Below are 27,157 nucleotides of genomic sequence, written 5' to 3' on the forward strand. Positions count from 1 at the left end.
ACCAGTCTAAAAAAAAAAATGCAATCCAAATGCAATAATTTCTCTTTCCTCTTTAACAAGGTAATCATTTCTATGTTCAATAATCGTACACTGATCAGGTACAGGTGGGCTCTGCTCATTATCACATGGCACTTCTTGAAGACAGAACTAGTCTTGAAAATAAGTTATAAGTAGAAACCTATAACTGAAGTAAATGAACACATAAAGGTGTGTGCTGAGTCTCCATTAAAAGCAATCTCAACAGCAAAGCCTCTCCAAAGTTTTCCAGTGAGTTCCCAAGTTACCCGTATTACATGCCTGTAAGTCCTGTAGTGTACATCCTTTAAACAGTCGTCACGAATGACCCTTACTAACATTTCTGTCCAAGTTTCGGATGTTGAAAACCCCATACTGTTCTCCTCTTTTAACTTCCATTATAAAAATGTAATTACCTTTGATACTTCCTTGAAAACATCACTGAAATTTAAGGGGGGGGGGGTCACTGGCAAAAAGGGACTCTAAGGTATAACGTGTACTTTAGCATAGAAAAGGCACATTACCTCCGTAACAAATAAGCTCTGCGCTTCCTCCTGTGCGTCTGCGGGGACCGTGGAGCACAAGTACCGACCCTGTCGTCTCAGAGTGGCCGTCTGTGAAGGAGAAAGAGCAGGAAGAGAGAGGGTTTGGTTACTGGAAGATGGAAAGGCGCCGGCCTCGGGGTGCATCTCCGCCAGTCCTGCAGACAGCCTTTCTCCTTCCTCCTTGGGTCACACACAACGGATCCCTTTTGGTGCCAGGAAGTTCAAAGCTGGGCATGGGGCAATGGCTCGCACTTCTTTCTGAGTCAGAAGCCCCATGACCCTTCCAGAAAGTCCTTCTGCTCCCGCCAGGAAGGTAGGGCTCCCTTCCAGAATCCCTGACCCTCATCAGCCCCCAGTGCCTGAGCTCGTCCCACTACATTGCCTTCTACTTGTCTTAATTGCCTTTGTCCAGTGTCAAACAGATATACCATAGAATTTACCATTTTAACCCAGATTTTTTTCCCCCAGATTTTTAAAGTTTATTTATTTACTTTGAAAGAGACAGAGTGAGCTAGGGAGGGGAAGAGAGAGAGAGAGAGAGAGAGAGAGAGAGAGAGAGAGAGAGAATCCCAAGCAGGCTCCACACTGCCGGGGCCTCAAACTCAAACCATGAACTCATGACCTGAGCCAAAATCTAGAGTCAGACACCTAACAAACTGAGCCAACCAGGCACCTCAATTTTATTTTTTTAAGCAAACTGTATACCCAACATGGGCTCGAACTCACGACCTTGAGATCGAGAGTCGCATGCTCTCCCTACCGAGCCAGCCAGGCTCCCCCATTTTAACCATTTTTAAGTGTACATTTCAGTGGCGTTAAATACGTTCACATTGCTGTGCAACGATGATCACATCCATGTCTTCTTTTTTCCCATTTTATTGAGAAATAAATGGCATACATCACTGCATAAGTTTAAGGCAAACGGCATGATGGTTTGATTTACATCCTTTGTGAAATGAGGTTCAGCTACTGTCCAATACAATAAAAAGATATACAATACAATAAATACAATAAAAAGAAAGGGAAAAGGGAAAAAAATCCTTTCTCCTTGTGATAGGATTTGCTCCCTTAAGAACTGTCCTAGAGGCCACACAGCGGTGTTCACTGCAGTCACCAGGCTGGACCTCTCACATCCCTAGTCATTATCTTATGAGCAGAAGTTTGGACCTTTTGACCTCCTTCCTCCAATTCTTCCTCCCCATACCCTCCATCTCTGGTAACTGCAAGGCTGGTCTCTTTCTATGCCTTTTTGTCTTGTTTTGTTTCATTCCACATGTAAGTGGGATTACACAGTATTTGTCTTTGATTCATTTTACTTAGCATGATGCCTGCAAGGTCCATCATGTTTTTGCATATGGTAGGATTTCTTCATTTTTTATGACTTAATATTATTCCGTTGTAGATACATATCATAATTTATCCGTTCATCAAACAATATTCACTTAAGTTGTTTCCATGTCATGGCTACTGTAAACATTGCTGCTGTAAACACTGGGGTGCAGATACCTTTTCACATTAGTGTTTTCATTTCCTTTGGATATAGTCCCATAAGTGGCATTATTGGATCATATGGTAGTTCTATTTTTAATTCTAAGTATTTCTTTGTTTCTTAAATTTATTATTTTGAGAGAGACAACACGAGTGGGGGAGAGGCAGAAAGAGAGACAGAATTCCAAACAGGCTGCCAGCTGGGGAGCCCAATGCTGGGCCAGAACCCACCAAGAGATTATGACCTAAGCCCAAACCAAGAGTCAGACGCTTAACCAACTGAGCCCCCCAGGAGCCCCTCTATTTGAGGGTCCTCCATACTGTTTTCCATAGTGGCTGCGCTAAACTACAATCCTACCAACAGTGCACGAGGGTTTCCTCTTCTCCACATCGGTGCCAGCATCTGTTACCTCTTATCTTTCTGGTGACAGCCATTCTAGCAGGCGTGAGGTGATATCTCATTGTGATTTTATTTCGTATTTCCCTACTAACCAGTGATGGGGAACATCTTCTCATGTACTTGTTGGCTTTTTGTATACCTTCTTCGGAAAACTGTCTTTTCAGGTCCTTTGTCCTTTATAATTTGGGTTACTTCTGTTGTTGTTGAGTTACACGAGTTATTCATACATTTTGGATATTAATCCCTAGATATGTGGTTTGCAAATATTTTTTTCCCATTCCATAGGTTGTCTCTTGACACTACTGATGGTTTATTTTGCCGTGCAGAAGCTTTTGATTTTGGTGTGGTCACACTTGCTTTGTTGTTGTTGTTGTTTGTATTTTAGTTATCATACCCCCAAAAAATCATTATTAAGACCCATGTTAATGAACTTTATTCCTAGATTCCCTTCTAGGGGTTTCATGATTTCAGGTCTTATATATAAGTCTTCAATCCATTTTGAGTTCATTTTCATGAGTAGTGTAAGATGTGGGTCTAGTTTCATTCTTTTACATGGGAATAGCCAATTATCCCACCACCATTCACTAAAGAGCACTATTTATTGTCTTTTCTCCACTGAGTATTCTCGGCTCCCTTGTCAAATATTAGTTGACCATATATGCTTGGGTTTATTTTAGGCTCCTGATTCTGTTCTACTGTTCTACTTGTGTTTTTATGCCTGTACCACACTATTTTGATGACTACAGCTTTATAGCAGAGCTTGAAATCAGGATGTGTGATGCTTCCTGCTTTGTTCTTCTTTCTAAGGATTTCTTCGGCTATTTGGAGTCTTTTGTGGTTCCAAGTGAGTTTTAGGGCTACTTATTCTACTTCACATTCATCTTTTACTTGCCTTTTAGGTCTACTCTTGTTCACTGCCATATCCCCAGGGCCTCACGGCATGGTAACCAGACAAGTAGAAAGTGCTCAATCACTATTTGTTGAATAGATCTATGATCTTGTGAATGCCACCTCCCCTCAAGAGGCTCAAATGCTTATTTTAAATAATAAAATGCCTCGTGACTTTAGGCAGTAGTAAATCCACTCTAATTGACATTATTAGAAAGGACATTTTGTCAATATGAGGAAACCGGATCTCAGGCTTCAGAAATAAACATCCTAGATGTTTCCTCCCTTGGACTATAATTCTTGGATACTATTAACAGATAGATCACAGTCATAAAAATGGCATACGTGGAAAATAGTTTGCCAAGAGAGTCTACCCTGTGGTAGCTCTTTGTGGCTACTTACTAAGCGAGGACCACCCAGCATCTGTCCCAGACGTTCTTCCTCTTCCCTTGGCTGGAGGAAGCTTTGGATCAAATTTGCAAACCCTTACCCTCTGGCACAGGTTGAAAGCTTCAGTGCATATATTTTGTATATAATTTAATTTTATTCCCTGCCCCTGTTTTCTCAATGTTGTATCTCTACCTATTTTACTCTTTTTTGCATGGTGCTAACCTTTGAAAATAATCTTAAACCCTGCTTTTAGAATAAGGCTCCTTATACTAAAGGAAAGGAAAGAAGGAACTCCATTCTCCACTGAAGTCCTTCATGGGTGAATTACTAATTCATTCAGGCTCCAAAAGGGCTCTGAAGGCCCTTGGTATTGGTTTCTTTGCAACTATCACAAATGGTGAACCTTACTACTCTCACCTGTTCCCAGGAAATGCCATAGAGACATGTGACAATAAGCACTGAAGAGGCATAATCAATTCAAAAAGTTTCCAAGTAACACAATGATAAGAGATTGTCAAAACTGTTAAAAATCAGGAATAATATAAGAAAAGGGGAATTGTTTTAAGAAACTGTGTATGTTTCAAAGAAGGATACATTCTATATCCCTAATTTGACGTATTTTGGTCTATGGAGATTTCGGAAACTAATTATTATACTTGTAAAATGTTCAGGAAATGCTCAGTTCAAGAAATGGGACTATTAGAATCATTTCCAGTCCGTTTCCCATCACAGCTCTAGTCAAAAGACAAAATGTATTATGTTTTTCCCAGTGGAATAGCCAACTCAAAAAACTTTTTTAAGGTTTTATTTTTTTTTTAACTTTGTTAATGTTTTTATTTATTTTTGAGAGAGAGAGAGAGAGTAGTAGTAAGGGAAGGGCAGAGAGAGAGGGAGACACAGAGTCTGAAGCAGGCTCCAGGCTCTGAGCTGTCAGCACAGAGCCCAATGTGGGGCCCAAACTCACAAGTTGTGAGATCATGACCTGACATTAAGGTTAAGTCTGACATTAAGGTTTTAAGTAATCTCCACCCCAACATGGGGCTTGAACTCACAACCCCAAGAACAAGAGTTGCACACTCTACTGACTGAGCCAGCCAGGTGCCCCTCAAGAAACTTTAATTATGCGACACTTTTCCAAACACTCCTCTAAGGTGAGAGAAATAGGATCTTTATGATTCTTGTGGATCAGAGTGATTGATGCCAGTATGCCCTCACTTTAAATGAAAGCGACTTGAAGCCTGAAAGAGAGACCTGGTCTTTAGCAAATAAGAGAGCACTGGACATAACTGAACCAGTCATCTGTGTGCTTACCACCCCCCACCAGTACCAGAATGCTGGGTTTGAGTCCGTTACTGATCAAGTCCTAGCTCTGATTTTGACAAAGCTTAGTTTTCCTACAAGAGCCCTATATCCCCCTGGAGACTTCATCCAAATAGCGCATTTCTTAACAACCATTCACTTACATGAGACACACTTCCGTAGTACACATCTAGCTTCGTGTTATTTTTATCTCTAATTCTCGTTGTATATAAAATCGGGTATTTTAGATAACCTCTTTTAGATAGCTGGCTGCTATCCTTCCCTACATATGCTTGCTGTTCCTCACACCAAAAGGCGCAGACGATTTCCTTCTCCTTGAATCTGGGCTGGCTTTGACCAATCAGATGAGGCGGAACTGGCACTGTGCCCATTCCAAACAGCCTTTAGGAGAACTTGCAGCTCTCTTCCTCCTTCTTAAAGACAACCACACAGAAAGTCCTACTACTTGAGACCACTAAATGCCATGAGGAAGTCCAAACTAACAATATGGAGAAGCCATATACAGAAAGATGCCCCAGCAACCCACAGCTGGTTCCAGCCATCCTGGGTGAGATACCACAAAGTAAGTAGCCTTCTTGGACATTCCAGACTCTGCCAACAGAAAGTCAAGCAGAACTACCCCCACTGAGCCTTGATCAGACTTCAGAACTGTGAGAAACGAAACATTATTATCCTAAATTAACTAGGCTTTGGAGTGGTTTGTTACTCAGCAGTAACTAACTGCAACAAGATGGTTAAGAGATTAGGAACATGTCCTCATTAACGCACTGAAGAAACTGCTGTTTTCATAAAAATGTTTTCAAATACTAATCACAATATAGAGTTGGAACAGAAACACTGAAGGGATACACAAAGCTGCGACTTGGTTTCCACATTTACCTTTCTTGGGACATGTGTCAATGTCCTAAGAGGAGACAAATAAAATAGAAAAAAATGTCTGTTGCACTTTGAGAGTAGATATCAATGGTTTCTCTTCCTCCAAATCACTGTACTGACCATTTTACATTTCAGCACAAATATCATTTCATCCATCCATCCATCCATCCATCCATCCATCCATCCATTGTGTCACTACTTTCTACCACCAGACACTGAACTAGCAGCTGAGCCACCAACTTCAATGAAATGTAGTTGCTGTTCCTATAGCGCCTATAGTCTGAAGACAGAGGAAGATGAGGATGTAAGTTATCAGAAGGCCACAAGCACTACAGAGGAGTATGAGAGAAAGAGGCACAGGAGCACAGGCTGGCATGAAAGGAAAGTGAGGGGAATCTAAATCCAACAGGGAGGGAGAAAGGACATCGGGAAGATATGCACAAGGCAAAGGCACTCAAGCTAAATTGTGTAGGATGAGTACGAGTTGTATTCAGTACAAAAAGGGAGAAGCTTGGGAGATAAGCTCACCCTTGGAAAGTTAAAAGAGCAAAATCAAGACATAATAAATGAGGTTATCTCTTTGCACACATAAAAGAGACCCATTAAATCCTAGAACTACAAATATATCCTATCCCAAAGGAAAAACTGCCCAGAACTCTAATTAAACTTGAATTACAGAACATCAAAGAATTAAAAATCCCACCAACCTATAGCCTAATCAATAGTTTTAACTCATCTGGGGAAAGAATGGGCCATCAGAAAGAACCATGCTTGCATGACCAGAGTGATTTTGTCAGTGTCTTTATCACCATTTAAAAGGCAAGGCTGGAATCCATCAGGCTGGGGTGCCTTGGGGCACCAGTGACTCCTGGACTTGGCACCAATGAGGACCCACCACTTGATGTCCTCTGTTCCCAAGGTCTTCTTCCCACTCACAGAGTCCAGCCTCACTAATCCATGTGTTTATAAAGGAATTCCCACTTACACTTTCCTAAATAGAGAGAACTGACATGGCCACGGAATGTATTCTCACCTGCTTATGCTCATTATTAAATGCTATTTGGTTTGTTCCCCTGTGAAGTTGTCTGCTATAAGTCAGTTCTCTGAACCCAAACAACTCTGGTCACACTGACCACACTCAGTCTCTGGACTTGCAAATCTAAGAGTTGATCCCAGACCTTGGTGACTTATCTATCAACTATGGCCCATGAGGCCCTGTCTGACAGCTCATCAATCTCTGACTCCATAATCCCAAACCCTCTGCAGGCATGTGTCCTACTTCCTCCTACCAGACTGCAGTGTCTCTGAGGGCAGGGGCATAGCTTCCTATCTGTATCTCTGGGCTGAGTAATCAATAAATGTTTCAAGAATGAATAAAATAGTCAATGGAGACTGAAATAGAACTCTACTAAAAAGTCATTGATTACCTGTATATAATTTTTTTTCTGTTATTACAGAAACTTCTCTGGTCCATTATGAAAACTGACAAGAGAAGACGACAGTATACGTGAATGCTCTACTTTCATTTCTCCAAGGACTTTATTTATTAAAAGCCGTATTTGGGTAATAGTCTACTATATGCCAAATCAATTAACATTAAATTTCTGCAGTTTTATTTATCTGGCTTATAAAAGAGTCCCAATCAATACCAGGAGATTTATACTCAGTGAACACTAATGCCCTCCTCAAAAGTGGACTTAATTTTCTTTCCCATGGTTGTGGTATTCTCTTCTACTTTTCTATCAGTTAAAATCATATTCCTACCCAAAGATGGGTCTGTATCTACTTTATATAAATCAACATCAAGGTGGACATTCAAAGAATATCAGTCCCATTCCTATGTTTGGAAATAAATTATTTCCATGCCACGGGGGGAGCTCAGCAGCTGCTTTCTCCTCACGAGATCTCTACATCTGCAAGGGGGAGGGGAGAAGCATTTCACTATGAAGCATGATAAGATCTGCAAATTAAATCCTAACACAGCTAGCATCTCCGGCAACCATTTTGGATAGAAATCTCATAGCGCAAAGCACAATTTAAAACAAAAACCTTCTTCTAGCTACTAAAATAGTCTAAATTATTTTCAGTCAGTTACTGTTACTCAGGTTAAACGCTGGTAGTCTTGGATACATGGAGACCCTTCATTACCTTGGCCAAGTATGGACGGGAGTCTTATGAGGAATTCCAAAAAATGTCAGGAGAAACTGAAAAGAACAATTTAGAACTGCTAAAGGAAGAGAAAGGGGTGAAGTCCTCGCCCAAAAGGCTTAGAAGGTGGTACAGGGACACCCGAGATCCCAGGTCCATCTTTAGGGGACTTTTTTTTTAATGGAAGAAGTTCAGAATTTCCCCCCAGACCTGAATAGAAACAGCAGAACTTATAACTATCTCCAAGTTTAATTTAACGGAAGGACAAATGTCATATAGATCTTTTACTTTAAAAGGCTTTTTCCCTCTTGGTTGAAATGATTCCCTCCAAAGACTGGGGTCACTTCAGGGGCCATGAGCCGTACCTGGATGTGTGACCCAGGGAGGTAGGGCTGCGCATCCCCTAAAGGGACATACAGACAAACCATATGGCGTGTCTCCTCATCTGGGCCAGCCCTGTAGCACCCTGCATTTCCCGACGCTCTTCTCCATTGCTCACAGCTGCTCCCTGATGGCCTGCTCTCTAACCCTGGCTCTGCATCTTCAGCTTGAAAGCTCTCTCTACGAAGGGAATTTGTGATCCCAACCTGGCCAGGGCTCTGTCCTCTCTCCATCAGGGCGGGCCACCCTGCCACCCTGACCCCCTGAAACTGGGGTACCAGGAAGCTCTTGTTTCAACCCGCAAGAAATGTGAGGTGAGCCATTTAATTAAACTTCCTATGGAAGAATCTGAGAAGTGATACTGGAAAGGGGTTTGAAGTGAGAGACAGGAAACCTGAGTGCTCATCTGAGCTCGGCTCTAATTAGCTGTGTGATCTTGGGGCGGGGGGGAGTTTTAACTTCCCACATCTGTAAAATAGAGTTTTCTAAGGATCTCCAGGCTTCCTTTGTAATTTAAAAATTCCACAGCTCTGTGAACATGGAATTCTAAGTCCATCTCTCTCAAATGGCTTATTATCTGTGCTTTGAGAGAAACTAAAAGACACCCAAAAAAATAAGCTGAATACTATGTCTGCTTTGACTGATTACCCCATTTATTTTTATGAAAGGAATTGTTGGATGAGAAGGAGGGCAGAGTCAGTTTGCAGACTTAAATAAATATAGGGTGAGTCTTAACAGAGACCTGCTTTTATGTCCTCATTTCTTTACTTTTCTGGCCCTCCCAACCCATAAGGCATGGGACTTTTTATTAATCACTTTAGAATGGGCATTAAAACTATAACAAAACAACTCTCTTAATTCCTGGTGGGAAGCATACATAGCCGTGGCTGTTTAAAATATCCTATTTTATACAATTTTAATTAAGAGGCTGAAACAAAAGGCCCACCCTTCCCCGGGGACCCTGTGAACAATGAGCTGGAGACAAGATCCCAGAGAAGTGGGTGGGCTGCGACCTGAGGCGGCTGTGGGCGTCCGCACACTGTCTCCCCATCTCTCCCGTGCCAAGGAGCACAGGGCTGGGAGTGGCCTCCCTCAGACAGAAAAACAAACACCACAGGCAGCCCAGAAAGCAGTGTAGGCCTTGAAACAGGAAGAGGCAGCTTCTTGAGTGTTCTGAGCAGAACGCCTCTGAAGAGTTACAAGAGATGAAAAAGATTCTCTTCAAGAGGAGATAACTGCGGGTGCCTGGGTGGCTCAGTTGGTTTAGTGCCCGACTTCAGCTCAGGTCATGATCTCACAGCCTGTGAGTTCAAGCCCCGCGTCGGGCTCTGTGCTGACAGCTCAGAGCCTGGAGCCTGCTTTGGATTCTGTGTCCCTCTCTCGCTCTGCCCCTCCCCTGCTCATGCTCCGTCTCTCTCTCTCTCTCTCTCTCTCTCTAAAGAATAAATAAAACAGTTGGGGAAAAAAAAAAAGAGGAGGTAACTAACTGGTCGATTAGGCACATGGCTGCAGAAGTCGAGATGAGGGAAATTTCCTAGGTGCCTGGGGTCTTACCTCTAAGATGGGCTCTGAGGCCTGTGGACAGGCTGAGGTCAGAGAAGGGGGCTCAAGACTCACTTTAACAAATATGACCTGCTGGACAGAGAAGCCCATACCAGGTCTCAGGGGCTGGTTGGCTCCCATCTGCCCCTACACAAAAGGGTGGACTCGCTCTACTTAGCAGTTAACCTATCCTGTTTGTAATTCCATTTGGAGCATCCTATATTCGCGTTCAGTTCTGTGTTTGTTTTAATTCCCTTAGAAGAACTCTGCCTTCAAACCTCTGAGGGCTTGATGCATTTGCAGAGAAACAGTACTTTGATCTTCCAGGAGAAGGGTGACCTTGGCGTGTGGTGGGAGGGGGCCAGCACTCGGGGAGGGGAGGGAAGTGGATGCTGCCAGAAATCAAAGCCCGGGCGGCCTAGGGAAGACAGCTCTTCAGGCTGGCGTCCCTCAGCCTGGCCCATCTCCTTCACTAAACAAGTAAGCCCTGGGTTGAATTTATATTGTGCTCGACTGGGCCAAATGGACAGCATCCACTTCAATGTTCTAAACTTATCTTGGCTTCTCAACTATTCCCTGTTAGACAGGCAGCTCTCAACACCTCCTTCCCTTCATCTCCAGGCCTGAGCCAAGCTGCACGAAACCTCATGCGTCTGTGAAGTTAGGTCCCTTCATATCATGTGCTGGAAACCGGCCTTGGTTGCATCTGTCTGTGCATGAAACATCACTACTAGACAACTCTGGGGACGTTTTGGTGGCTTATCAAGCGCGGCGTCATGGCACCTTTCCAAATGTCTGGCAGACGCATTTGTTTCAGAGCAGATGACTTGCTTTGAGAGGATTCAGTCCCAAGCCTGGCTGGAAACGAAACCTCACGCAGGGCGTTCCCCACATCTCACTGCGGAGACCACGTCTTGGCGCTGACCCACAGCGTTCTATTAACATCGGACAGGCCCATTTTCAGTTTCCTGAGAACCTGCAATGCCGCGTTCACCAATAATTAAGAAAATGGACAAAGCATAGGACAGGACAAGGGTCTAGAGAGGAAGCCCCATTTGGGTTTCTGGAGGGACTTAACAAAAGACCACTCCCAAGGGACCCATGAAAACCCCACCAGGGCTGAGCCACCCTGAGGGCTGTCTCTCCCTCACAGCTCCTCCTGGCTGGCCCCTGCAAGCCCCCCGGGCTCCCACCCTGCACCGCCCGTCTCTGTTCACTCAACAGTGCTGTCCCATGCGCTGTCAGTGACTTTCCTTGCTGGACACTGCACGACAGTGCACGGATCCAGGGTGCTCTTGCATGTGCCGCAGGGTAGCACCACACCCCTATGCCCACCTCCCCTCCGCTGTCCCTCTTACCCGTTCTCTGCACACCTGCCACTCATTTCTCTAAAACTCATCTGATAGCACCAAGCCTCGGCTTCAATCCTCACCATGACTCCTCGCTGCTGCCATAATTGAGTCCAAACTCCTCAGCAGAACCCAAGACCGTGGCCGAGCAGCTATGATGCCTTTTCAGGGCTCCCCTGCCCCTCTGGCCCTGCGGCCCATGGGGACTTCTGACTCCCTCAGGCGCCAGGCCATCCGCCTGGCTGTGGGGCTCTTCCCACCACCCACATCCCCCACCGGCCTGGAGACGCTCGGACTACGACTATGCTGCTCATCTTTGCTTCTCCAACCCGGCAGAACATCTGGCACATCGTGAACGTTTCCTGAGTGAAGGGGCAGCAAAGACTTCAAAATGGGGATTGTTTTATTCAATCAGAAGATCGCTCAGAGCTCCAAAGGAGACACTGTCTCAGAACTGGTGAGACACCAGGTAGCTTCTGTCACCACATAATGTCCTGTTTCCTAAAATGTCACGTACATTTATAAGTGTCCGTAGACCTTTGAGAGCCATAAAAATTTAATTCTGCTACCTTCTCAAACCCCCAAAATTATACATTACATAACTGTCCAAATGCAGTAAACTGTAACTAAACAAGTGAAATGTTCAGGACCCTTCATGACCAGACTCATACATTAAATTTAGTTTTTAGAGATTTTGTTTGGTTTATGTTTGGTTTGTTCTGGTATTTGAAGCTTGTTTTTCATCGCTCTTAAACATCAATGCATAAAAGACAATGGAGGAGGGGGGAAGGGTTATCCAGAAAACCAGGGGTGGCCTCTGGTTATTTGGGGGACATGTGGCAGGTCCAGCTTCCCCATGGGTAAGGGGCTCTGCATGCCTCACATCACAGGACTCTGAGGACATGGCCATCCTCAAAAATGAATGGATATTACATAAACAGGAAGGAGGCTGCTTCCTAGGCCCTCAACTCCCTCCCTGACAACTGAGACACACCAGCCACGTGTGCAAAGAGCTTTCTCGAATGGTGGTATCTCTTTGGATTCTTGCATATCTAGGAGAACCCAAATTTTAGGGCAAATGTTATCTCTGAACAACAGATTAAGAAAAGTGAGTATTAAGAAGGCTTATTATGGGGGCGCCTGGGTGGCTCAGTCGGTTAAGCATCCGACTTGGTTTTGGCTCACATCATGATCTCATGGCTTGTGGGTTCAAGCCCCACGTCAGGCTCTGCACTGACATTGCAGAGCCTGCTTGTAATTCTCTCTCTCCCTCCCCGCATGCTCTCTGTCAAAATAAATAAATAAACTAAAAAAGGTTTTAAAGAAAAAAGAAGGCTTATCACTTACCCCAACATTCAGATTAGTAATAGAAGACCTGGGGCTAAAACCTTGGGTCACATGACTAAATCTTGGGTCCTGCCTGGAGAGCACCTACCATCCCTCTGACTGACTTGCGTTCCAGTGGGTAACGTTACCTTGAGGAAGAAGGTATAAGCAAGCCCAGTTTCTTGTTCCCTAGCCATCTGTGTAGGCTCTGCAAGTCCTTCTCTAGAATGCACTTTGGGTCGCTAAAAAGACCATAACTTTGTGTGAACACCCGGCATGGTGAATATGCTTCATGTTAAAATGTGGCCCTTATTTACATATTCCGAGGCATTGGTGAGCTTTCCTCTCGGGAAGACACACTCGCTCACGCTCACCACTTGGGTTTAAAGTTTCACTTATGCAACAAGGAGGATTCCCATCAGCGCCCTCCATGCCTTTGCCAGTGAGGTGCTCTGGTCATGTCAGAGCATCAGGCCTCCGCGCTGTAGCTCCTCAGATGCCACCCAAAGGCTTATTTTAAACACAGTGGAGCAGAGATGATGCTTTGCAGATAAAATGCTAAGCAGATGAGGAGGTCCTGAGTCAAGGACGTCTGTCCTCTCTGGATGTCATGCACACGCTCGCACACACGCTCAGCACACACACTTGCATGTACACTCACGCACGTTCACATACACGCTCAGCACATACACTGGCATGTACGTTCACACGCATGCTCACATGTGCGTTCAGCATGCACACTCAGGATGCTGCTGGATGCTCTGATCAGCACACACTCGGCAGTGTCCAGGCTCTGCCAGGCAGCCCTTCTAGAAAAGGGCAAGCAATCGACATGGCAAGACCCTTTTGGGTTATAGGAATCACAGCAATTTTTAATTTAATAGTATGAGAAATGGCATCTGGTAATTCTGAGGCCAAAAGCTAGATCTTCTCTTTAAGGACCCTTTGGTTTTGTATGCAATCATATTGTGTCTCCTTGTCTTCTACTCCCTTGATCTGCTACCTTAAGATAGTTTTACAGTTACAGATAAGTATGGTAAAGAACGATCCTCAGTGAATGTTAGAGGTACAGTATAAATAAATCTCCATCTGCTTACACGGTCATAGGATATCACCTTGGCTTAGAACTTCCTGTGTCTGTTAGCTGTGTTTAATAACCTAGGACAAACACATTAATCACATAGATAATACTGTCCCCCTACCCCTCATTGCTTACAAGTCTGGTGTGTGCTTATGCATTTCTGCCAATTGTGGGACACTCACCATTCTCTCTGAACTATGTAAAATGTGAGCTAAACATTATTTTCAAAAAAGCAAAGAAAAAGATTTGAGGAAGGGAAGGAGGGAGGGAATATGATCTGGCATGGGGTATCACATAATGGTGGACCACAAGATTTATCCAGTATCTTTTCCTCTATGTAAGAGAATGAAATCTTAGATTCATTTATGCAGATGTGTGTGAGTGTGTGTTTGTGTATCATCTTTCATCTAGTAATTTATGTAGTTAACATCAATCCCTTATTTGGATCAGAAGCTTTCCTAAGCACTGTGCAGTATTTCTAATAAAAATCACGTCATATGGTGTGTGCCCCAGTGAACAAAAGCTATTTTCCTGGCCAGGCTGTACTGAGGAACAATGACGAAAATAACATGCTGTGTAAACACAGAAACAATCTGGCAAGCCTTACGTGAATGGCTCTGCAGCAGGTACCAGAGATTCCCGAGTTACCCAGCACCGGTGTTTTGCATGAATGTTCCCACCCCCAACATAACACAGGACAACACCGTCCATCACGTCTCCCAGCATCATATGCCACAGAGCACAGCATGTACCCACCACAGACAGACGAATGGGCCTGTTCTGCCTGTAAAAGAGCCCAGGGAACCAGAGGGATACTGTGGCCAGAGAGGAAGACTGGAACGCCCACCACGCTGTCACATGAGCTGAACCTCGCTGAGAACAGCAGTGATCACAGCCAGATCGGCCTCCTCTCCTACAAGGCTGCCACCTTCATTTAGAGAGCATGGCACAAATCCAAGTTCATTATGATTCCTCAATAGATCTCGATGGTTGCTAATGGAGAATCCGGTAGAGAAGCTGTTTTCCACAAGTGATTTTCACCTTCCTCAATATAATACGGAATTGGCACAGTTCCAAGACTGATATTCCTTTAAGTTCGTTTTGCTGAGCAAGATTTTAAACAAATCAAGGAACAAATGTGATGATCAAGGAAATAATAATAACAACCAAATGTCCCTAAAGCACTTTCATTTCCTGTTGCATTTCCAATAAGAAAGGTTAAAATATAAGGGGCCGACAGATCCATCTCAATGGCTCTTATTTTGAGATTAAATGCTCAAAATAGCCATTGACCTATACCTATAACTTACTTCTTATTTTAAAAAATTGTTAATGTTATTTTTAAGAGAGAGACAGATAGAGCATGAGCAAGGAAGGGCCAGAGAGAGGAGACACAGAATCTGAAGCAGGCTCCAGGCTTTAACCTGTCAGCAAAGAGCCCAAAGCAGGGCTCGAACCCACGAGCTGTGAAATCATGACCTGAGGTGAAGTAGGACACTTAACTGACTGAGCCACACAGGCACCCCAACCTATAACTTATTCTTATTTCTTTTTCTTATTAATTTTTTAATGTTTGTTTATTTTCGAGACAGAAAGACAGAGTGCAAGAACAGAAGGGGTAGAGAGAGAAGGAGACACAGAATCCAAAGCAGGTTCTGGGCTCTGAGCTGTCAGCACGGGGCCTGACACAGGGCTTGAATTCACACAGAGGCTGACACAGAGCTTGAATTCATGAACCTTGAGATCACGACCTGAGCCAAAATTGGATGCTTAACCGACTGAGCCATCCAGGTGCCTCTTACTTATTTCTATTGGACTTTATGTATCATGTAAGTTCAATAGCCCCAACAGTTGGGCTGAACGTTTTTAATCTTTAACTGTCCAAATTTCTATCAAATGGTTTAGTGCTTTGTTACATGTCGATTCACCTTACCCATGAGCCATCCAAGGTCACCCATGCTGTGATCCATGGTGACTACCAAACACCCGCCTGTGTGGCCTCAAACACCAAAGTGCCCCTTCTCCACGTGCCACTTTCTATCCCTCCAACTACCCCACACCAAGCATTTCTGCCCATTCACACACAAGGTCCTCTACTGCCTTCTTTTCTCAGTTTAACCTGCACCTCTAAAGACTCCTCATCTGGTCAGAGTTCATGGGAGGCCATTCTAGGACCTCAAATGCCTCACTGGGACCCTGAAGTGATTGCCCCCCACCACACACTCCACCTTGCCACACTCCCACCTGTTTTCTCTTCTTAGTTCTCGAGCACTGCCATTCCCAAAAAGGCTGTTTTCAACAAAATCTTAGGTGAAAGGAGCCCACTCTTGGTTGGTGATTCATATATTCTCATTCTCTCTCTCCCTCTCACTCATTCATTCCACTCAAGTGTTGAATTCCTGCTCTGTGTCATGTGTTTCTAGGTGCTTGGGAAACATCCGTGCACGAGACTCAGATCCCTGCCCCTACAGAGCTCACATGAATAGATACATAAGTATGTTGGAAGTGGACAAATAATGTGGTGAGAAAAAAATGGAGCACAGAGAAGACTAGGAATGCCAAAGGGGGTCGGAGAGTAGGGCAGTCGTTGAGGACCTCACTAAGAAGGTGCAATTTGGCCAAAGGAGGTGAGAGACATATGGGTAACGAGTGCAATGGCAGAGGGGGAGCCTGAGAAAGGGCACTAAGGCAGGGGACGGCCCAGAGTGAAGGAGGAGCCCCCACAGAGGCCAGGTGGTGGGAAGACGGTCAGGGAGGTCATGGATAGACAAGACCATAGCAGCTCTTCGGGCCATTATAAGGTCTTCATAGGACTCTGAACACCAGAGTGATGTCATCTGACCTACCTTCTAAGCTGACTTTTTAAATTACTCTTGCTATTCTCTTAGGATAAACTGGAAGGGAGCAAGGATAGGAGTGTGGAAGACTTGATAGAAGACTCTACAAGAAAAGATGAGAGCTGTGGCCACGGTTACCGCAGTGGAAGAACTAATCAAGGACTCTTACCACCACATTACTACCACATTCCTCTTAGTGTCACCCCCCCTCTTCATCTCATTCCCCAGGTTTCCAAATTCTCCTTACTGCCCCATCTCCCCCACTGAGCTGTACCCACTCTGTACCAGCCTGACATGGCCCCTCAGCCCAATGTACCTCTAAATTTCTCAATAGCTAATCCTCTCCCTGCTACTCAGAGATGGAACTCTCTCTCCATCTTCTCCCTCAGACCCTTAATTCCATCCCCAAGACCTCCACAGAGCCCTGTTTCAAAGCACATCCCTGTGCATCTTCAATGTCTTCCCCATTCCTGGACTTCCCTTCTTAGCTCATTCTCTCATTTTCCCAATCCCGATAAAACCTCTTGTTATTACTCTGAGCCACCATCATTCCTTCTCTCTACTACCATTTAACACTAACCCCTGTACCCCAACTACTCACTTCATCAGCCCTGGCCAGAGACTGTCTTCGCGGGAAAGATGTCCTAGGTATCAACTCTCCACCTCATTAGGAGGAACATGAGACTGTCTGAAGAAGAGTTGAAGCCTTCTTCAAACTCTTCACGCTGCCTCCCAGGACCCTGCAGTTTTCCGGCTCTTTCCCTACTTTCTACCTCTACTTCTCGCTACCCTCCTTCGTAAGTGAAGGCACCCCCAAGATCCAGTACCCACAAAGGCATACCCATGCCCTTGGCCTTGGGCCGCTGACTCACATTTCTAAGGGTGAGCCAAGGGAACAACCCTGCTTCTCTCTCAGGCTGAATTTCTGCATTTGTAACCACTTAAAGGACTCTTAGCACCTGGATGTTTCGCTGTCTCTAACTTCATACTTTTAGAATAAATTCCTATGGGACGCCACCTCTCTCATGATACTAGTCACATTCTCCTTCTTACTTCAAATATCCAGTTATTATCTCTTCTAAGTTTTGAGCAATTTGAAAGCAGGAGTCCTGTCTTACATTTATACCGTAAGCATCTCAAGAGACTGAGCCCTTTGCAGAAGGGGGAGAACTTTCAATTATAAGCTAAACAAATAATACTCTTCAACTCCACTTGTCGGTTCCATTCAAAAATAAGCTTTGAAGACCTTTGATAATGAAAGTATGATCTGTCCCTGTTCTCTGTAAAAGTCATCACTTGAACTAGAATTAAAATTTCTGTCTCCTGAAGGTCTGCCTAATGTCAATTTAGAAATATCATTTATCCAGATTTTATTCAGGTGGGTTCAATCCTAAACATGAACTTATATCCCAGAAACCACAATGCTCACAGAAAGTTACATTGTCGGTCACTGAATTCCTTCTGATAAAAATTTCGAGGAATTTGTCAAAAGAACATTTTTCAATAAAAAGCTCAAAACAAAGTACTGAGATTATTTTTTGGCAGCATATAATAAAAAGTGAGGACAAAACACCGTGGAAAGAATTTTTTCTTTTCAAAAGGGCAGATGGGAAATGAGATCAGGGACTTCCAGGCCCTTTGTAAGTAATGGGGCCTGGCTTCCTTTTCAGGCCAGTCGTTTGTAGATCATTATCAGTCTCATGCAAGTAGAGGAGGAAAAGAAACAGAGGACAAATAAAAATCAGGATGTTATTTAAAGGGAAATGGATTAACCACATTTTTCTATACAATGCTGAGAAACACTCGAGGATTCTCCTGTATCTAAACATTTCCAAAAATGAAAATTTCTAGGATGGCCAATTATTAACCATCTTTCCTTTTAAATTCTCTGGTTAGGAAATATGATGTTGATACTAAACCATGAAATACCAGCAGAAAGAGCTCCCGAGGAATTTACTCCTCACCCTGACTTGAAACGACTTTAAGGATGACAACAATTTCACATCCATATAGCACATGAATCCTGCAACCACATGCTGGTTTCTTTTTTTAATGGTGATAAATTTTCTGTAACATAAAATTTAACATTTGAACCATTTTTAAGTGTCCAGTTCAGTAGTATTAAGAACATTTTCACTGTGGTGCAGCCGCCCCTACCATCCACCACAGAACTCTTTTCATCCAGCAGAACTGAAACTCTGTACCTATTAAACCATTCCCCTAGCCCCTGACGACCACCACTTGACTTCTTGTCTCTATAAATGTGACTATTCTAAGTAACTCATGTAAGTGGAATCATACAATATTTGTCCTATTTGACTGTCATACTGACAATCAAGGCTCATCCATGTTGTGGCACATCAGAATTTCCTTCTTTTTTAAAAATTTTTTTACTGTTTATTTTTTGAGAGAGAGAGAGAGCTTGAGTGAGGGAGGGAAGGAGAAAGGGAGGGAGAGGGAGAGAGAGAGAGAGAGAGAGAGAGAGAGAGAGAGAGAGAGGCAGAATCTGAAGCAGGCTCCAGGCTCTGAGCTGTTAGCACAGAGCCCGATGCGGGGCTCGAACTCACCAATGGCGAGATCATGACGTGAGCCGAAGTCAGATCAGATGCTTACCTGATTGAGCCACCCAGGCACCCCAGAATTTCTTCCTTCTTAAGGCTGAGTAACATTCCATTATACGGATATACCACATGTGTTTATCCACTCATCCATGGATGGACGCTTGGGGTGTTTCCAGCGTTTGGCTGCTGGGACTACTGCTGCCATGAACGCTAGTGTGCAAGTGCAAGTGCGCCTAAGTCTCTGCTTTCAATTCCTTTGCAGACATCTCTGGAAGTGAAATACGATACACCCTTTCTATTTCTTCCACACAAATTCTACCCCTTCTTAGTTCACATCACACACCAAAGACTGACTTTCGTAAAATGTAAATGACATCCATAAACTACACCCCAACATTCTTTTTTTCTTTACTCACTACTACCTTTTCCATATCCAATCACTTTTCATAACTGCAAACACACTAGCAGGCTGTGTAACAAGCCAGGGTACAAGCAGCTCTCAAGCAAGCTACAGATTCAGTTAAGAATGTCCCCGCCACCAGCATCACCTGGTAAAGGACTTCCAGCTGATGGGGAACCGGGACTAGAAGTCAATGGCCAGACCCGACTCAGCTTCTGTGTATCTGACAAGAAGAGGCGCAGTCCTAGGTGTTACTTTGAGTTATGCGGAGACGGGTCATTTCTTCAGCAAAAGTCAACTTACGTTTCTTGATCTAAAGCATCCTAACAATAAAGGTTATCACCTCTGTCTAATTAACTTATCAAGTTTACCTACAATTTCTCCAAGGAAAAGTAACTTCTCAGACTCTCACCAAGGACACTTGATAAAGCCACAAAACTTTAAGAACAGTAGCTTCTACCAAACCAAATCACACTGATCTGGCAGAAAGGTTTAAACACCTAGTCATGGCCCTTCCACGTGTGCTCAGTGGTATTCATATTCACTTTATTAATCAAAGAAAACTCCCAATGTCCATAATAATTCTACTGACTTTAAATGGAGCCAGAAGTACTTGATCTTAATAACACAGATTGCAGAGATCATGTGGATGAAAGGCGGCGGGGAGGACTGAGAGGCACACACAGTGCTTGCACCTTCATTGGGGCCACAGCACAGGTGGTGACACTTGAACACAGAAGGCATACGAAGCCGTTAATGAAAAGCCGAGACAATTTATACTTAGGTATAAATGTATATAGTGTGGACAGTAAGTATTAGAGGAATTACGAAAATGGAGGAAAAATCACTGTGGACTTGAACAGTTTCAGAGGACATGGGATGTGAAGTGGCCTCTGAAGGGTGAAAAGGTTCTAGAAGGATGGAAAAGAAAAGAAGACATTGGCGGCAAGGAGAACCATGAAGCCAAGGCAGAGACAGAACAGAACAGACCCTAAAGCGCAGGGCTGATTCTGAAAAAAAAGAAGTGCAGCCGGCTAGTGAGGGACGTAATGGCCACACATTCCTGCCCCTGCCCCTGGCAGGTAAAACTTGACGTCATAACTATGCTGAGGGCTGTGAACCGCCATTTTTTCTTTTTAAAATCCACATGGACTCCATGTCTCTTAGGTTATTTTGTCTGCTTCTGAGAAACACTTTTCTTCCACCCTTCAGCAAGTATATTTAACAACAATAACAACAAAATCAACAACAACAAAAAATATACATATATTCTCTACATAAGACTCATTTTCAGAGAACACAGATATACTTAGAAGCTGACCAGTATCAACACATGTCCTGCTCTAGAACGTATGTATGTTTCATCACTATCCATACCTCCATTTTAACAAATTCTCATTTTGCGCAAAATTCTAAGATTTTAACAGTTAATATTGTTTAACTAGCAAGCATGGCCATGCTATCTTTTATCCATACCCAATACTTTCTCTTGATCTAATTGTTTCCTCTGCCTCTAAGAACACAAGGAAAATTCCTTGTATTATTCTATTCATCTAAAAATAGAGGGACAGACAGAGGGCATCTGTGAGATCCTAAGACATTTTGCTCAGTCAGCTAAGCAGACAGTTATTAAAATCACCAAGACAATCTAGCTAGAAAGCACAGTGTAATTGGTCTTACCTAAATAGAACATAGGAATCTCCAGGATAATAAATAATCGTATCCAAATTTAAATGGAGCCCATCATAATTACGGTGATAGGGATGAAAGCTGAAATTTAAGCTCCTTAATCTTTGGAAAAAATTTTCCCCAAACAGAAAATAACACTTGCTTACTCAATCTTGGCCAGTAAAATGTCAGTGAGTTCTTTGCCTTTTCTAGAATATTTATCCCTGGTATCTCCAGAGAAATAGTTACAGGCAAAAGGGACAAAGAAGTTTTTCTTAAAGTTTCAATCATCTGATTCTACAACTGCTTGAACATACAAGTTCCTTGTCGCTGGGATAAACATGATACTAAATTAACTGTGTTTATTTTATTTTATTTTATTTTAATCCAAGTCTGTTAACATATAGTGTAATATTGGTTTTTAGGAGTAGAAGTTAGTGATTCATCACTTACATACAACACGCAGGGCTCATCACAAGTGCCCTCCTTCATGCCCATCACCCATCTACCCCCCCCAACTCCCCTCTAGCAACCCTCAGTTTATGCTCTGTATTTAAGATAAATTAACTGTATCTTGTTTCTTTGGTTTGTTTGCTTCTTAAATAATTTTATGTCAGGCGGCAAATGCAACGTTGCTTCTAGGCTGCAAACACTAGGAATAACTTGGTTACTCAGAGGAAGAAGAATACATACTTCACGCTCAGAGAAACTCGAGATAACCTTTAGCTTCCTCAGAGCACACTACAGGAAAAATATGTCAACATGAAGTATAATTTGTAATCATCTGACTTAACTTCTCAAATGCTAATAAATTTATTGCCAAGATCAGAGGCGAAAGACATCACTCTGAGGTTTCCATTTATTTGTGCTGTCGAAATATCGTGCAATGAGGTTTTCAAAGTAGCTATTTTTAGACATGATCTGAAACCATCCATCACTGGAGGACACTCCGGCAGCTGCATCACACTAATGGTCAATGCCAATTCCATGGCCTTCCTTGGTTTTCAGGAAGGAATGAAAGTATAATCGTTTTCTTCACATGTATCTTTAGTAAGTTAAGAAAAAAATGAACATTTGCGAGAATTCCCACCTTTCTTATAAATTGGAGTCTCTCAAGTTTTGTGGAACAAAACACATCAAGGAATATAATTTAACAATGGTTATTAACATGGAAGTTTCTAAACGCAATAGGCACAGAAATCTCTGTGGTGGGTTATGGTAGGGGAGTCTCTTAATTGTATTTCAACAGTGTCTATTCTGTTTTGTTTTATAAGTACATAGTACTTTTTAAATTAACAAAGAATCAATGAAGCTTTAAAATAAATAAGGCAGCTCAAGTCACAGAAGACAGGGCTGGGGTGGTAACAGCACTGGGTAGAGAAGCATCGAGGCAGAAGAGGAGGAAATACCAAGATGAGGTCCCAGGAGAGCAAGGGAAGTCACCAGAACCTCCAAACAGACTGAGGCGACTCCAGGTCGCATCTAACACCATTGCGGTGCTTTTCTCGCTCGCTCCTCAAAACTCCTGAGGGTCCCTTAGCCACAGGCCTCTTGCAATCTCAGAGACCTCAGGCAACAATCTAGAGAGCAGCTCACAGAAGGAGCTGTGCCAGGTCCTCTGCTGGCAGCTGCTGGCATCCAAGAGCTGTACCCCACGAGGGAGGTAGGCGTCAGGACCTTCCTGGCTACCCTCAGGCCCCCTCTGGGAGCCCACACACAGTTCAGGGCACCCTCACGGCCATTTCACCAAGTGCCACTCTGAAAGGACGCATGACAGGGGCGCCTGGGTGGCTCAGTCAGTTAAGTGTCTGACTTCAGTTCAGGTCATGATCTCATGCTTTTTGAGTTTGAGCCTCGCGTCAGGCTCTGTGCTGACAGCTCAGAGCCTGGAGCCCATTTCGGATTCTGTGTCTCATTCTCTCGCTGCCCTTCCCACCCTCATGCTCTGTCTCTCTCCCCTCCAAAAATAAATAAAAACATTTAAAAATTTTTTAAATAAATAAATAAAAACACATGACAAAATCCTCTACTTCCCCCCAGCAAATCTCCTCCTTAAGGGCTAAGGCACCTGGCAAAAACTTTAAATCTCTCTTCAAACAAAGCTCGTAAGACACAGGAGGCATTTGTGTCCATTAAATCAGCCCAGAGTATAGCACCTGTATGTCAAATATAACACACAATCTCTCTCTCTCTCTCTCTCACACACACACACACACGTATTTTTACATATGCTGTATGCATATGGGAATATACATAATATATATTCATATCTGTGTATACATATGCAAAAATAGTACCATTTTAAAGAAATCAACCCATAAAGGAATGCCTGGAAAAATAGAATGACATAACTTTTCTCTCTTAGATAATATCTTCATCGTTTACAAATCCTAAATTAAATGAGCAAACAATAAATCAGTAGTTAAGAAAGAGCTGTTTGAGAAGATGGACCACATGACTCTATCTGAGAGTTCCCTACCTGGAAGTCATCATAAGGGAAGAGCAGCATTTCCCTCAAACCATCGTTCAGGATCTGTGTCTTCTTTTGGACGATGACATTTTCATAGTCCAGTGGTTCGATCAGCTTTGGCTTTGCCTGCAAGATGAAAACATAAGCCACTGAAACATTCTTATTGATAAATGCAATTTCTTGGAATTAAAGAACTTTTTATATGTTTTTGCACTTTGCAACCCTGCTTCAACATTCATTTTGCTACAAGGAAGAATCAGAAATGAGAGATAAAAGTTATATTCAAAAGAACAGAAGACACTTCCTGGTTTTCTAGCTACAGTTGTGCTTATTTAGTTACTGAAGCACAGAGAAGGCTGTGAGGTCTGCTGGAACTTCCAGTCGTGTCCTGGGTCACCCCTGCGTAGGTCAGTCCCTCTCCAAGCCTTAGGCTCCCCCAGAATTGCCCTGGTAGGGGTCCAGCCATGGTCTGTGGTGAAGGCCGGATGTCCGTAGTAGCATCCTTCTTGGCCCAGGCTTAAAGCACCCACAAGGCTCACTATTTCACATAAGGTTCTATGGAACTTTCCTCAGAGGATCCAAATATCCCTGTCTCCTGAAATATCTATACACTTATTATCCAATACCTAAACATATAAAGGCGTGAGCTGGACCCAAACCAAGTAGGGCGAGAGGACCGTATCACTTAAACCAGGGCCCGTGGGCACCACCTCAGAGGGGAGGGGATGAGCATCCATACCATGCACTGAGCAGAACAAAGAGGCAATAAGCAAGGGGGCAAAGAAATGAGAGAATATGCCTTTTCTGACCACTTCCAAAGTTAGCCTTTTCAGTAAAAATCTCTACAGCCAGTCGTTGCCATGGTATTCACTGATCACCTCCCACATGGAAGGCACTACCAACTGGGTTAGGTCTGGTATAAAGACACATATTCAACTACCTCACAGTCTGGGAAGTGATAAAGCAGGCATGCACACACATGCATGCATGCGCACACCCAATGTTCTCAGAAGTAACGGAGTCCATTACAGCAAGAGTTACTTTAACATTACTTTTTTTTAACTACTAATAAAAATCATTTGACTCCATAATCTCAACACTGAGGCTGCTGTATGTTCTCCTGTCCTTCTGGGTACGGTTGGACTACATTTCCAGGTCTCCTGGTGCTTAGGTATGGCCCTGTGTCTTCCGGTCAGTGGCATGTGAGGGGAAGGGATGTGGCTAAGCCTGGACCATAAAAGCTCTCTGCTAGAGACTGAATGTTGTGTCCTTCCAAAATTCATATGTTGAAACCCAATCCCCAATCTGATGGTTTTAGGAAGTGGGACCTTTCGAAGGCAATTAAGTCATGACGATAGAGGCCTCATGAATTTCAATTAAAAATCTTCTAAGATACCCCAGGGAGCTCCCTTCTGCCATGTGAGGACACAGTGAGGGGAAGGTGATCTAGGAACCAAGAAGTTGGTGTCTCTCCAGACACCAAGTCTGCTTGTGCCTTGATTGTAGACTTCCCAGCCTCTAGAACTGTGAGAAATAAATATGCTGTTGAAGCCACCCACTCTGTTATATCCGCCAGCTGCGCTAAGTGACTGAGATAGCCCTCCCTCCCTTCTCCCTTCTGCCATCAGAATCCATCGGGTCCAGCACAAGACTCAGGAGGCCTTAGGACAGGATAAAGCCCCAAGATAGAAAGAATCTGGATCTTGCATCACCCAGCAGAAGGCTGCTTGCTTAAAACAGGTGCTGAAACACCCTGTGAGCAAGAACTAAAGCACCTACTGTGTTAAGCCACTGAGATTCTAGAGTTGTTTAAAGAGGCAGTTGGTTTGCTCTATGTAACATACGTATAAATGTTCATATTTAACCTCAATTACTGGATTCAAGTGGATGCTACAAAGATGTTCTGACATGTTAAGAAAAAATGCAATGACCAAACAAGGGCACAGTTATTATAATTTAACAAAATATACATTTATGGGCAGAGACCAAAAAAAAAAAAAAATCACAAAAATTAAAGCCATCATAATGGAAGTATAGATAATGTCTCCTTATAGGATGTTTATAATGTCAAACTGTTTCTACATTCAAAAAATGGTTCAAAAAAGAGAGATTGACACAAAGTATTTTTAAAGAAAGAACTACCACAGAAAATAATACTCTGCAAAATATTTTTTTAAATGTTTGTTTAAACATTTAAAAGTGTACACAGGTAAGCAGGGGAGGGGTTGAGAGAGAGGGAGAGAGAGACCCAAGCAGGCTCCAAGCTGTCAGCGCAGAGCCCAACATAGGGCATGATCCCATGAACCATGAATGAGATCATGACCTGAGCCAAAATCAAGAGTCAGACACTTAACCTACTGAGCCACCCAGGCACCCCACTGGAACATTTTTAATTCAGTTTAAATAATGTGCTCCTTTATTTTTAGTCTGTTACACCGTACAAAGCAATCAGTTTGTAAGTACCTGTTGGCAGAATGGATAGATGTCGCAATTAATAACATTTTCCTTGGGAACCAGGGCAATATTCCAAATAAAATCCAAAGATCCTCAGGGCACCTGGGTGGCTCAATAGGTTAAGCATACAACTCTTAACTCTGGCTCAGGTCATACAGTTTGTTGTGAGTTCAAGCCCCACGTCGGGTTTGCTGCTGTCAGCTCGGAGCCCACTTGGGATCTTCTGTCCCCCTCTCTGCCTTGCTCATGCTCTCTCTCTCTCTCTCTCTCAAAAATGAATAAACATAAAAAAAAAATATGCTCATAGCTTCATACAGTGACTAGAGTTCTGGATCCTGACAGCTATACCTCTATTACAAAGAGGTCCAATGGAGAGACAGTGCAGGATGGGAAAGACTGCATTCTCCCCTGCTCCACATGGTGTCCAGCACTTGAACATGACCCGATATGCTCAGAGCGGGTGACCTGGTCCCCTCTACCAGCCTGAGACCCCTCCAAAGGCACAAGTGGGTATGTTCCCTTCCCACCCTTTCCAACATGGGCCAGAAGCACACTCCCTCCAGGCCACGAGGCAAGGTCTGTGTGCACGTCAGAAAACTGCCACAATGTGAGCCCTTGTCAGAGAGGCTGCTGGAGAGACCTGCTGAGAAAGGGGTTTTTCTTAGCCTGTGATGTTTCGGAGGTTTCTATCTTGCTCCCACAGCAGAGCTGCCTAGGTAGACTATTCTTATATTCTTAGAGCAGGGGCTGGCAAACTTTTTCTGTAAAGAGCCAGAGGGTAAATACTTTAGGCTTTGTCAGCTTTAGGGTTTCCTAACAACAACTAAACTCTGATACTGTAGTGCAAAAAGCAGCCACAGACAATAACTAAACACATGGGGGTAGCGAAGTTAAAACTACCAAGAAACAGGCAACAGCCAGATCTGGCCCAAGAACCATCATTTGCTGCTGTACACGTTAGAGTTACCTTTACCCCTTAGCAGTCAGTCCTCTTTCCCCAATTTAATAATTTTTGTAT

General features: G+C 43.5%; 1 protein-coding gene across 10 annotated transcripts in view; it reads right to left on the reverse strand.

Annotated features, from left to right (window-relative positions):
- The window catches only part of DOCK9 (dedicator of cytokinesis 9), a 180,204-nt gene that overhangs the window by 135,102 nt on the left and 17,945 nt on the right, over positions 1 to 27,157 (reverse strand). For all 10 annotated transcript variants that reach the window (XM_077753879.1, XM_077753883.1, XM_077753877.1 and 7 more), the window contains exons 2-3: positions 23,695 to 23,811; positions 540 to 629 (exon numbers count right to left, since the gene is read on the reverse strand). In XM_077753879.1, the coding sequence (XP_077610005.1) occupies positions 540 to 629; positions 23,695 to 23,811 (207 nt within the window). The remainder of the gene's footprint in view (positions 1 to 539; positions 630 to 23,694; positions 23,812 to 27,157) is intronic.

Source organism: Crocuta crocuta, unplaced genomic scaffold, assembly GCF_008692635.1.
Source record: "Crocuta crocuta isolate KB4526 unplaced genomic scaffold, BGI_CrCroc_1.0 scaffold31, whole genome shotgun sequence".
NCBI classification, from domain to species: Eukaryota; Metazoa; Chordata; class Mammalia; order Carnivora; family Hyaenidae; genus Crocuta; species Crocuta crocuta.